Source organism: Triturus cristatus, chromosome 9 (genome assembly GCF_964204655.1).
Source record: "Triturus cristatus chromosome 9, aTriCri1.1, whole genome shotgun sequence".
NCBI classification, from domain to species: domain Eukaryota; kingdom Metazoa; phylum Chordata; class Amphibia; order Caudata; family Salamandridae; genus Triturus; species Triturus cristatus.
This window is the reverse complement of record NC_140592.1, coordinates 945,697,177-945,711,554: the sequence shown is the minus strand read 5'-3', so window position 1 is coordinate 945,711,554 and position 14,378 is coordinate 945,697,177. Positions and strand designations below refer to the sequence as shown.

The following is a 14,378-nucleotide window of genomic DNA, read 5'->3' as shown; positions in this document are numbered from 1 at the left end:
AACGCCCCCCACGACCGCACCAACGCCCCCCACCACCACCCTCAGCGCCTGGACCCCGATCAACACAGAAGACACCATCCGCACGATGAACTCTATCCACTCCGGATCTCCAACCGACCCCTGCCCTCACCACGTATTCAACAAGGCCGACGCTGTCATCGCACCCCACCAGCGGGACATCATCAACACCTCCTTCAACACCGCCACCTTCCCCGAGAGCTGGAAGCACGCCGAACTCAGCGCTCTACTAAAGAAACCAACAGCGGACCCCACCGAACTCAAGAATTACCGCCCCATCTCGCTCCTCCCGTTTCCAGCCAAAGTCATCGAGAAGACCGTCAACAAGCAGCTGGCCGCCTTCCTCGAGACGAATGGATCCCTCGACCCCTCACAGTCTGGCTTCCGAGCCAACCACAGCACCGAGACCGCACTCATCGCTGCCACCGATGACATCCGAGCCCTGATGGACAACGGAGAGACAGCGGCCCTCATCCTCCTAGACCTCTCCGCGGCATTCGACACTGTCTGCCACCGCACCCTAGTGCAGCGCCTCAGCAATGTCGGAATCCAGGAGAAGGCACTGGAATGGATCATCTCCTTCCTCGACGGAAGGACACAGAGAGTCCGCCTATCACCGTACAAGTCGGAGGCCACCGAAGTCATCTGCGGCGTACCCCAAGGATCCTCACTCAGCCCCACCCTCTTCAACGTCTACATGAGCCCCCTCGCGGCCATCGCACGCCAACACAACCTCAACATCATCTCCTACGCCGACGACGCCCAGCTGATCCTCTCCCTGACCAACGACCCCGCCGCCGCCAGAACCAACCTCCACGAAGGGATGAAAGACGTAGCCGAGTGGATGATGAGCAGCCGCCTGAAACTGAACTCAGACAAGACGGAAGTCCTCATCCTGGGCTCCTCGCCCTCCGCCTGGGACGACTCCTGGTGGCCCCCCGCCCTGGGCACCGCACCCAAACCGTCAGACCACGCACGAAACCTGGGCTTCATCCTGGACTCCTCCCTCTCCATGACCAGACAAGTCAACGCCGTCTCCTCGTCCTGCTTCAACATCCTGCGCATGCTACGAAAGATCTTCCGGTGGATCCCCACCGAGACCAGGAAGACGGTCACCCAGGCCCTTGTCACCAGCCGACTGGACTACGGCAACGCCCTCTACGCCGGAACCACCGCCAAGCTCCAGAAGAGACTCCAGCGGGTCCAGAACGCCTCAGCCAGACTCATCCTCGACATCCCCCGAAGCAGCCACATCTCCGGACATCTGAGAGACCTGTACTGGCTCCCCGTCAACAAGAGAATCACCTTCCGTCTCCTCACCCACGCACACAAAGCCCTACACGACCAAGGCCCGATCTACCTCAACAACCGCCTCAACTTCTACGCTCCCACGCGCAATCTCCGATCAACCAGCCACGCCCTCGCCGCCGTCTCCCGCATCCGAAGAGCGACAACTGGAGGAAGGTCCTTCTCCTACCTGGCCGCCAAGACCTGGAACTCCCTCCCGACCGACCTGCGCCTGACCCAAGACCACCTCCCCTTCAGGAAGAAGCTCAAGACCTGGCTGTTTGAGCAGTAGCGCCCCCCCCCTAGCGCCTTGAGACCCTCCGGGTGAGTAGTGCGCTTTATAAATGGCTTGATTGATTGATTGAGTGGTCAAGAATTGCTTGCCTTAGTTATGATACTGGAAGGAATCTGTGACCTTGAGTTAACACCCTCTTGTCCCTCCCTCCACTGCCAAAGGGGCGCCAAAGGCAAGCACGTCTGCGCCCGTCCTTGCCAGGACTGCACCCAGCGCCAGGACCCCTGGCTTTACCCCCATCCCGATAAGACACACCACTGCTGACCACCGAGTCCTGGACCCCGGACACCCCAACATCAATTTCTGCTGCCGCACATTCCCACGAATCACCAAAGGGCCATTCTCCTGCTGACACTCCCACCTTACCTTCAGCACTGAAGCAACCATTGTCACCAGCAACACTGCTAACACGGCTGCACCCGTTACATCGACAGACGCCCACGACAACACTCCGGTGCATCCAATTCAATGCAAGTTCTCTCAGGAAACATGCCTCAGAGATCTGGGACATGATCTCTTCCTTCACGGAGCATTTATATTCCTCACAGAAACTTGGCTTCACACCTTGTTAGCACCAGACTTTGCCACTGCCATCCCCGAAGGTTACAAGATAGTGCACCAGGACCGAACCAACAAGCATGGAGGTAGAATCGCCATCATCTACAGGAGCACCATCCGCTGCACAATATCCCCAGTCATCCCAACACTGGTAATGGAACACCTCAACCTCCAACTCCACACAGACAGGAAAAGCACCATCAGAGGTACACTTGCCTACAGACCATCAGGACCACGCCCCAGCTTCTGCAACACCATCCCGGAAATCATAGCCCGCTGACAATCTACTCCGAACACTACATCTTTCTAGGGGACCTACACTTCCACATCAACAACCCCAGCGATGCCAACTCCTCTGACCTCCTGATACGCATGAGCAGCATCAGACTCAAGCAGCTTGTCACCGACCCCACCCACATCGCAGGACACATGCTCAACCCCATCTTAACCTCCAGTGACAGAGTCAGGTACATCCAAACCACTCACCTGGTCTGACCTACCCCGGCACCAGGCCCCTCAGATCCATGCCTAAAAGCTGGAAAAAGATATCAGAAGACCTGTAGGACGACACACGCTGCTCCCAGACTCCACACACAACCCCGAACAAGCAGATTCGAACTTCGCCCAGTAGATCACAAAATGCGCTGACGCCATCGCTCTCTCCAAAACCACCAAGGCTATAGAACATAGCAATCTGGTTCACTGAGGAACTGCACTCCACCAAATGCAACTGCTGTCAACCCGAAAGAAAGTGGTGCATTAGCTAAAAACAGAAGCCCGCACTGCCAACAGGACCACCCTCAACCAGTACCACCAGATCCTGAAAGAAACCAAGAAGAACGCCCTAGCAGACCGCATCAAAGCCGGCACAAACCCTAGCAAGAAACTCTTCCCCATTGTGGAGTCCACGAATCCCACAGCTGTTGAGAACGACATCACTCCCTCCCAAGAACTCGACAACCTCGCTGACTTCTCCCACGACAAGATCTTGTCCATCTACGAAAAATTCAAACACCAACCCTCCACTGCAGACACCATCAACCAGCTCACATCCATGAACACAAACACCGAACACCTTCTCGCCCACTGGGAACTCCTCATCACGCAAGACACCATCTCCAACATGAACTCTGTGCACTCTGGGGCACCCACAGACCCATGCCTCCTCAACTTCGGAAGCAAGACAATAGGCGACAAGCTCATGAAGTTCCTGTACACCTCCATCACCGTGGCCTCCTTCCTTGACGACTGGAAACATGCTTAAGTGAGGCCTCTCCTGAAAAAAACATCCACCGACCATGCCGATTTGAAGAACTGCCAGCCTATCTGACTGCTCCCCTGCCCAGCAAAAGTCCACGAGAAAGCAATCAACTAGTATCTCACCCAACACCTAGAAGACTACAACCTCCTGGACCCCTCCCAATCCAGATTTGGAACTAACCCCAGCACCGAGACAGGCTTGATTTTAGCCATCAACAAGATCAGAGCCTTTCTGGACCACGGGGGAACAGCAGCCCTCATCCTCCTGGACCTGTTTGCCCCGTTTGACACCGGATTCAATCAAATGCCCTCTATTGGATCACCTCGTACCTCATCACCCAAAAGATCTATCTCCCACCATTCAATTCAGAGCCCAAGAAGATCATCTGTGAGTCCCCCAAGGCTCGTCTCTCAGCCTGACCCTCTTCAACACCAACATGACCCCACTGGCCGACACCATCAAATCTCACAGACTCAACATCATCTCCTACACCAAAAACACACATCTCATCCTCTCTCTATCCGAAGATCTCTCCAACACCAAAGCCACCTTCCACAGATGCATGATGAACGTTGCGGACTGGATGAAGAAGAACTGTCTCAAACTCAACTCGGACAAACAGAAATCCTAACCTTTGGGAACACCTCACCATGGAACAAGTAATGGTGGCCTGCGGACTTTGGTACACCCCCCCCCCCCCAACCAACAGACCATGCCCGTAACCTCGGCATAATCCTGGATAACAAGCTATCCATGAAGAAACAAGTCAAAACAGTTTCTTCTGCCTGCTTCCACACCCTTCGCATGCTGTGCAAGATTTTTAGGTGGCTTCCGGTAAACAACAGAAGGACCGACACACAGGCCCTCATCACCAGCAGACTTGACTATGGAAACATGCTCTACGTAGGAATCACTACACACCTCCCGGAGAGACTCCAAACAATATAAAACTTAGGAGCAAGACTCCTACTCAACCTCCCCAGAAGGAGCCACATCACACCCCATCTCAAGAAACTGCACTGGCTACCGATTCAGAAGAGATACCAGTTCAAGCTGCTGACCCACGCCGACAAGGCTCTGCACAACAAAAGACCAGCATACATCAACAAACACCTAACCTTCCACCAACCGTCCAGACACCTCCGATCAACCTTCCTCTCCTTCACAGGCACCCCAAGTTTTCATCGAACCAACAGCGGAGGACCCTCCTGCTTGTAACTTGGCAGCCAAGGCTTGGAACACCTTCCCCTGCAGGACCACACCGTCCTTCTAACAATTCAGATGAGAACTCAAGATCTGGCTGTTTGAATAATCTACCTCTACACAGCACCGAACTTCTCCAGCGCCTCTAGACCCTCGTGGGTTATTTGCTGCACTCTATATAAATGATTGACTTCCAGAAATATAACACACCTTCCATTTGCTAAATTAGACTTTAATGAAACATTGCAAACGTTGGGTCCATTCTTCACCGAAAAGAAATCATGTTTTAGTCTCTAATGTACAGTATGCAAATTCCTGGTTGAAAAAAATACTTATTTAGTGTAAACATGATGCAAAGATGCATTGGGAGGATAATGGTGCTTTTGTTAAAGATAAATTTTAGCAGTGGCAGCTCCTCCGCTAAGACGGAGGAGAGTTGCCCCACTGCTTTTCGCAGTGTAAAAAAGGAAAATGAAAATTATAATAACTCAGTTATTATCATTTTAATTGTTCCTGCTGGAGCAGCTTTGCGGGCTGGGCGGGGCGGGGCTGCTCTGCTGACAGAGGAGCAGGGGGAATGGTGGGCACTCTAAGTGCGCATAAATGTTTGGCCGGCCGTCTCAGGCCTGCCAAACAGTCATGCGCACTTTCAATGTTCTTCACCCAGGCTGCATCACAGTCTGGGTGGAGAAAAAGCCCAGGCCCCCAGCCCGTCTGAGCGCCAAACCGCGGTGGTTAGACCAATCACTATGCTCCATTGCAGTATTGTGATTGGCTATGGGGAGCCTGGGTGCTTCATGCTTGCACAGAAGAAGTCAGGAAGAGGATGGAGAGGACGGAGTATAGGCAGCGGCCGGCCAGCTGGCTGGCAGGTAGGTGGATTTTCTTTTTAATCCCACCCCCCGTCCCCTCCCTGCCCCACTTCTGCTTCCTAGGAGCAGCCGTCGCTGCATTTTAGTGAAAAATATATATTCACTTTGTTAAAAAACCATTTACCCTCAAGATTGCCCTAAATTCGAGTCTTGAACTACCATTTCTAAATTATTTTTTCACTCTGATACTTTTAAATCAAATACCTGAGAAATGTTCTCTACCAGTGAAGATTTGTGAATTGTTCTCATAAATAAAAGGTGAAGTTGCAGAGTACAAATATTCAATGACTGCATCAGTAAGTAGACTTAAGGTTGAGGAATAGACGACTAATAAGGTATATTACAGTAATTTCCACATAACACAGGACCTCAATGAAAAAAGAATACATTATTACATGTCAATTCTTGTTGTGTTATTTACACAGTAATATCGTAATCCAGCTCTCTATAGATTACAGAAGGGACCAGCAAGATAGTTAATTCAACAAGAAGGGTGTAGGATGGAGGGGTGACCGATATGCAGTTGGCTGTAACAGGGAAAACAAATTGCCTGACAGCTGACATTGCTATTATGAATGATAACTACTATCTAAAGAATGCAATGGAATATCAGTTCTCAGCTAATCATAAATGTGCAAGAATAGCAAGAGGTCCCTACTGCTTCTGTGAGAAATCCAATGATCTAAGCCACTCCCCTTGAACACAATTCGCTTCAACCAAAAAAAAGACCAAACCCGTCATCAAAGTAAAGGTCTCTAGTTTTCGTTCTCACCACTACCAACTGATTTATGAAATTATGATGGAGGGATCATTCAATGTGGTAGAAACAATGTATGTGTATACAACAAAGTCCTACAGCTGAGGATCTAGTTTGTGATCCATGCTCACATATAGACTCATGCATGTGAACCCCTCCGATGTGGATCCTGCACTCGCCAAGGATCCATCAACGAGCGATACATTAACTTCTATCTTGTTGCACACCCTGTGTATTCCTTACCGAGGTGATCTTAAATTGAGGTTCACAATCTTCTGAGGATAAGATTAGATTAAACTTGACCTGGTTAATTATAGGGAAATCGTACCTAGCAAGCTCTAAATAGAACTCAGTAAGTGAGTGAGGATCATTTGTAGCAGGGCTATGGTTGTGCTCTCTTGCATTCTTTGCAGAGCTGGGACATGGGCTTTAAATAAACTTCTGAGTACGGCACCAAAACTGTCTGTGAGTCTGTTTAACTGGAGAAGGCATGAAAGAGCTTCTTCAGTGCCCGCGAACAGAACTGAGGCACCTACACTTAGAAGTAGTATGTCATGCCCCAATAGTATGTATAGCACACAGACAAGGCAGGGTACCTGACCTAGACCTACACATAGGATTGCGACCCCCAGGTGTAGATTTTAGTGCACCTACAAGGGATAAATGGTTCCGTAATAATAAGATCAAGTGAGTTCCCAAAGTGAGTGGTTAGCACCTTGCTGTTAGGAACAAACCAAGAGAATTAGGTGTACACAGCTGACCAATCTTTGCTCTTGATTGGAAATGTTTATCAGTAAAAATACCTTTTTTGTTGACTATTGCGTGGTCAATTTTTGAACCTTACTGAAACTTAGCAATCTTTTCTTCTTTACTTTCAGGACTTTGACCTCAGAAGAAGGTAGAAACCAAATGAAGAATTTGGAAAAGAAACATAATGGATAGAACAGCTTATTTCATCACTTGAAAAGCATCAACTAATCCCACCAGAGCATGGGTAACTTTACAGAAACGTTCGGGGAAAACAGTTCTTCCAACTGTACAATTGATCACAACATCCATCAGACGTTGTTCCCAGTCGTTTATATCTTTGTGTTTACATTGGGTCTTCCAGCCAACTGCATCTCCCTGTACTATGGCTATTTGCAAATTAAGGCCAAGAACGAGCTGGGCATCTACCTCTGTAACCTTACGGTGGCAGATCTTCTTTACATCTCGTCCCTGCCGTTCTGGCTGCAGTATGTCCTCCAGCACGATAACTGGACATACAATGAGCTAATGTGCAAGATCTGTGGCATCTTGCTTTATGAGAATATATACATCAGCATTGGCTTCCTTTGTTGCATATCCATTGACCGATATCTGGCGGTGGTATACCCTTTCCACTTCCACCAGCTGAGGACCATGAAGGCTGCAATCATTGTCAGTTGCATCATCTGGCTGAAGGAGCTGCTGACCAGCTTTTTCTTCCTGCGCCATGGCGAAATCACCAAGGACCCCGAGAGCCATGTGGTGTGCTTCGAACATTACCCCATAAAGACCTGGGAGCACAACATGAACTACTATCGTTTCTTCGCCGGCTTCCTGTTCCCCATATTTCTACTGCTGTTCTCTTACTGCTGCATCCTCAAGGTAGTCCGGAAGAGCCATGGTACTCAGAAGAAGAAAAAGCTCCAGATTAAGCAATTGGTCCTTAGCACTGGCCTTATATTCTTTGTCTGCTTTGGACCATACCACGTTCTCGTTGTGGTCCGCAGCTTGTTCGAGAATGACTGTAGCTTCGCTGGCAAGATCTTCAATGTGTACCACTTCTCCCTTCTTCTTACCAGCCTGAACTGTGTTGCTGACCCGGTGTTGTACTGTTTTGCGAGTGAAAGTACCTACAAAGATTTCAGGAGAGTCAGAAACATGTGCTTGGCTTTCCTGAAATGTAAGAGTGCTGAGAAACCAGAAACCTATGAACTTAGCACCCCGGAAAACTGCATAGAATGTGGGGATACTGCAGAGACGGAGACGGATGTGCTAAATAGGCAGAGTGTTTCTTGTACGAGTCATCCAGCTATGGACATGCACGAATCTCCATCAAAGAGCTTGGATGGGCTCTGAATTTGCCGAAGGATGGGCAGAACATGTTCAATAATCCAATGTATTGGCTGTTTCTAAAGGTCTGCATTCCAAGGGCTAAGGCTGGAAGCCAGCAGTGTAAGAAGTCAGTTTGGAGCTGGGTTTTTAGATTTGAGAAAGACGCCAAGCACTTTTTCCACAAATTCCATAAGTGCATATACGTTACAGGCACCTCATTGCAGTTGGAAATTCAATTTAAGAGACCATTTATGGATTTAAAAAAGACACATTAAGCACTTAACCCTGTTGGCCTGATTAAGAGATTGGCTGCCTGACATGGCGGCTTACCTTGCTCCTCCACCATGAGAATGAAAATCCACCATAATTCAAGTTCTCCGCTAGGGTGCTAGAAAGTTCTCCACAAAAGTGCCTGTATCTGCCATGGGAGAGGCTACTGTGGAGAGCAAACTCAATCGATGCATGTGCAAGATGATGCAATTACTGCAAACAGACAGGGGCGCTGGGATTGCACCCACATAGAACAGGTACATTTCTAGCATCACACAGCATTTAAGTTTCACAGGTTTGTGCACGAGTAATTCATTTAAATCAGTTTCTCCTCATTCTGGGATGCATAATCCTTGATAATTTAATCGGATGAAAGGAACACAAGTCACGTAATGCACAAGTGAAAAACAGAACTGAATAATTTACTCACGCCGGGACCTAGAAAATGTTACTGCTTTAGTGCTGAAATGTCTAATCCCCCTAAAGTGCAGGGCTCCGGGGGGCGGGGGCTTCTCTTCTCCCCGTTCAGTGGTCATTGTACTTACTGTTTCGTGAAACTGTAGCTCAGCCACCACCACTTTTTCTAAGTTTGTTCTGTACCCTTATTTTTTTTTTTTACCGAAATGATGTAATGTGATTTCCACCATTTTCATGTATTTGTCCTGTTAAGTTTTTACACTTTGAATCTGAAACGGTGAGTGAATCCTTGCCTGTATCTACAATCGAGTCTTTACAAGTCGTCATCTGAAATCAATAGGTCTTTCTTTACAGGTTCGACATCTACAAAGGAGAAGTCGTCCAACTATGGATTAATAATGTCACCGGCAATGACAAGTCGTTATAAGGTCATCTTCAAATCTGAAAACGACGCGCAGCTGTGGCGAAGGGGGCTTGTTTGGACCAATAAGAGCCCCCTCACACCTACAGTCCACGCAACTGTCGGGAAAGACGTCATAAACAAAACCTACCCAGTGAAATTTGCTTTAAATGTGGAAAAAATTAAGTGCGTTAAGATGTTTTGTCGAAATTCGGCTTTTCAAGTTGAATGCCAAATTATGTATTCCGTATTTTTATTAATGAATGTTTTAAAGTAAACGTGTAAATGAGTCTTGTTTTCCCCCCATCTCATTTGCAGGAAGTACATTTCTGGAGTGTGCAACCGTCACGTTCGAGCTCGTGGCCTTAAATGCTGCACGCCGCACGCGCCGAACCTATGTTTACGTACTCGATGCTGATTCGACGGCATTATTCTCTAAAATTCTAAACGTGGGCACAAAGTACAATGCTATTGAGGACCACAATCAAGCGTAACTTGTCCACAATAAGAAATATTGAAGGCGTAATCTGAATGGTGTCCGATTTTTTGTCCTTTTCGAAGTGTTTATATGTCAGGAACCAGAATTCTGTTGATTCTCTGTTTAAATGTTCGATAGAAACGGTAATGTGCAGTAGATGTAAACACCCCCACCCCCCCATCTGCACATCACACACCCGCCCTACAGACCACCCAAAGTCAAGGTGGGGACAGACGGTTGGCGGTATTGAGGAGTTTCACTATGTAATGGAATCGCCCCCTGCTTGCGTCTGGATCATAAACGGAACATATTGATAAGAGGATAGGTCACAAAAGATGTATCGTTTCTGCTGCACCCTCCAGTAGATGTTTACATAATCTACTGTTTTTTACTCAACCATAGCACTGAAAGATGTTTGGCATTATTAAAAAATGGATATATTTATAGGGGAAAGGGGATTTTTCAAGGCGAATAGAATTGACAGAAGCGTTTCTGGAGAAGGGTGAAAAGCCGGAGGACGTAAAACTGTCAAGGGGTCACAAACAGAGACTTTTCACTAGTGCAAAAAACTGAGCACATCTATTTTGTTGCTTGTGTATCACTAAAAAGATGTCAAATATTTTACCAAACGTCAAATTACGGAAGAGGGTTTGCACCAGCGTGAAAAAGAATAAAATCAATCTTGTAGCACTGCTAAAAAAAAAAAAAAAAATGCGACATACGTTTCGACTCGTGCCACAGAATTTAGCAAATAACACAGCCGGATTTCGTTTTTGACGTCCTGGTGGTGTAGGACATTACCTCCGTCATTGTGACGGACGACTGTCAGTCACATTTAGAGATGAACGTGGTTCTCTCTGGCTACTGAAGAAAACTGCTGAAATGGTGGTCTCATTCTATGTACAAAAAGTTTGGTTGTTGGCCACCGTTGGTTATGACAGCCATTCATCAACCTTTACTCCATTGTGTTTGTGACCGAGTACCTTGTCTGCCAAACTCTACATCGGGCCCATAGTCTTTCATATAAAAGTCCTCAGAATAGGGCAGTAGGAGCCAGTTTGGGTTTGTGAAAATTAAATCTTGTCAACCAAATCTGATGCCTTTCTGACACATATTACAAATAGTCAGTCAGTCAATAAGTCTTTATTCGATTCACATCATAAAAGACATACTACACATTAAAACAATTCAAATACAATGCAATTCATTTTACAATACAAAATAAGACTCACAAACCTTTAAAATATTACATAAAACAGTAGATTTAAAATGATCGCAACATGATAAAAATACAATAAAATTCAAATAGGGACACGCCAGTTAACCCAAAGTCCATAATATGATGCTAATTAATAGCAACTAACAACACAAATCACGACTCAAGTTTCCTAGCCCTAAGGATCCATGCCCAACTAATAAATTTGGCAACACCAATTACTACAGGTTTTGAAGTATCTGTTTTCAATATTCTGCTAGCAACCTGTGCAGAACGAGTGCTCATTAGTCTGCAGACCGGTCGAAGCCAAACACGTCTAGGGAGTTGGTAGATTGGGCAACAAATAAGGAAGTGATCCATGGTTTCAATCTTGTCTGCACAAAAGGGGCATTTATCACTACCAAGAGGACTCCAACTTTTGGTGAGTCCTCGCAGTGGTAGGGCTCCCACTCTAAACTGGTGATACAGTTTACGATCAAAAAACTTCAAAATAGTATCCCAGTAGCTTTCATAAACAGACCCGTCCTTAAAAACTAGGAAGGTGACAGTCATCGTGGTGCCTATGAGGGAAGCACATCTCCTGTTCTTAATGAAACTCCAGTATGCATCCTTGAGGACCTTTTTTGACGGGAAGACCTCTGTATCTGGGTTAGCCCATAGGTCACGCATCCCGAGATCAATCAACAGGGTTTTGATACTAGACAGCCAGGGTATCCTGTGCGACCCCTCCAACCCTTTGATCTCCAAAAGGGCTTTTGCGTAGATAGTTAGTTCAGGAGTAGTCCACAGACGACGCCAAAACGCCAAAGGTCTATACCCTGCCCAGTCCTCTATAGGCTGGATTCCCAGATCGTACAATAAGGGGATGCGCGGAGTGGATTGAGGGAGCCCAATAGCTGACCGGAGGAATTTATTCTGGGCGGTCATCAACTTAGACAAGTTGTTAAAACCCCAGATCTCAGCACCATATAAAATGGCAGGTAGAATCTTGGAGCCATAGATCTTCATGAGTGGAGCTATTGGTTTTGTTAAAGAGTGTTTATGCTCTTTCAGCAAAGCTCCTCCCAATTGAGCATGTTTGAGAGCGAGAAGATCCAGTTGATGGGACCAGCTGCATGTCTCGCTAAAGGTGACCCCAAGATAAGTAAACACTGCCGTTTGGGATAAGTTGACACCACCCAGACACACCTCCGCCTTAATGCGTCGGGGACCACGAAAAACCATAAACTTGGTCTTCCTAACATTTATCTCCAACTCATGCTCGCGGCAAAAGATCTCGAAGCGAGACAGGGCTAGCTGCAAACCCTGTCTCGTCTTCGAGATCAAAAGGGTGTCATCCGCGAACATGAGTAGGGGAATCTTCGTTCCAGCCAGGGTAGGTGCATCAGTAGGGTTGTTTGAAAAATAATTTACAACCCCATTGATGAATAATGAAAACAAAGTGGGAGCGAGCACACACCCTTGTCGAACACCTTTGGACACTTTAAATCTATCCGTCAGCTCCCCAGGTTTACCCCAATGGATACGGGCATACGTATTTTCATGGATGGTAACCAAAAAAGAAACCAATTCTTTTGGCATGCCCATATCCAAGAGTACTTTCCATAACTTGTCCCTCGGCACAAGGTCAAACGCAGACCTTAGGTCCACAAATGCCGCATACAACTTACCACCCCCCAGAAAAACTACCTTCCAATAAAGAAGTACTACCCTGAATACTTGGTCCAGGGTCCCAATATGTGAGCGAAACCCTGCCTGAAGTGGGGACAACACATCAAAGTCGGACATCCAAATTTGGATACGACCCAGAACGAGGCGGGCTATAATTTTTTGTACTGCGTCAATAAGACTAATAGGTCTATAATTGCCCGGGGCAGAGCGATCGCCTTTCTTATAGATCGGCAATATCTCTGCCCCGAGCCACGAATCAGGGACAGCAGCACCACCCGCAAGGGCGTTAGCCAGCAAATATACTTGCCCAACAAAATACAGCTGCCATGGTATTCTGAGACTCAACTAAAGCCATTGGTACTTGCAGTTAATATGTTGACCCTTGCACACCAAGGACGTTAAAACATTGCCAAGTCCACATTAAAACAGATGAGCAAGTACGTGGCAATTCTTTTTTATGTAGGTACTGCAATCATTTTAAAATATTATTAAAGGCTGTCAATGTAAAAATTCTTCAAAATCATTATAAAACAAGACAGCAAAATGAGTCTCCTCTACATTACACCACGTTATTTACAGTGAATGGAAACAGGAAAAGCTTGGGTAGAAACACTGAATAAAAAACAAATTATTAGTGCATTACTACAACAGTGGTTGTACTAAGACTGCATGTATCATTGTGTCCAACCCTCTACTGCAGTGAACAAACCATCCCTGCATTGATCTTATCACCGTCTAGGGCGACATGCTGACCAATGAGTGACTTCTTCAGAAGTACTCATACTAATGTCCTCTTTCAAGATGACCAATCAGGATTCAGACCTCCTTGCACCAAAAAGAGGGAATCATGCTGGTTGCTCCTCATCAATGACATTGGCAATGCTCTATACTGGCGCTCCTGGATCTGTCCGCTGTCTTAACAGAATTAAACATTACTAAGCACTCTTTCCACATGGACTTCAAATTCACCATGTTTGGATGATTCACCTACCTCAATGCATAATTTGCAACAAAAAAAGTGCCAGGACTCTCGTCAGGAGGCCACTGCCGCTTGCACCACACATTACCCCTGCTATGCGGTTAAGGATAGTAACACCACAACTACTAACCATCACACCCCTACAACTGTGACAATTCAGACTATTTCAGTACCCCAAAGCTATAATAATGGCTTGGGCGGCAGCTAATTAGCCAGACAGCATCACTTTGTAGGAGAGTGTCACAAGCACCGGTGTTGACAATGAAGTGCCGATGCCAAGCGCTGGAAACTACCGGCTCAAATTAAGCACTGACCTACCTGTCCGACAGACATCAATAAGGATAGAAGTCATCCTATCGATCACTGCAGATTGCGACGACCTGCCGGGTGCTACAAGGTCCCATCCTGGCCTTTTTTTCAGGTTAAGTATGACTACCAATCCGATTGCTCACATGGAGCCAAACAAAGGTGAAGAGACCCCATTAATGGCGAAGACTCAATTTAGGATAATCCCACAGCATGCCATCTCTTCTCCTCCCCTTCTTCTTGCAAAATGAATAAGGCAGGGGGGGATGTTGACGAAAAGGGGAAACTGGGACTAAATAAAAGATTCTCTG

At 46.9% G+C, this 14,378-nt stretch overlaps 1 protein-coding gene across 3 annotated transcripts in view; it reads left to right on the top strand.

The window, feature by feature from the left end:
- GPR68 (G protein-coupled receptor 68) overlaps positions 1–9,707 on the top strand; it is a 235,594-nt gene extending 225,887 nt beyond the window's left edge. For 2 of the 3 annotated variants that reach the window (XM_085626539.1, XM_085626540.1), the window contains one exon: positions 7,130–9,707. In XM_085626539.1, coding sequence (XP_085482665.1) covers positions 7,242–8,354 — 1,113 coding nt within the window. In that variant the 5' untranslated portion in view covers positions 7,130–7,241 and the 3' untranslated portion in view covers positions 8,355–9,707. The remainder of the gene's footprint in view (positions 1–7,129) is intronic. The other variant, XR_014968849.1, reaches the window with a different exon arrangement.
- The last annotated feature ends 4,671 nt before the right edge of the window (positions 9,708–14,378 follow it).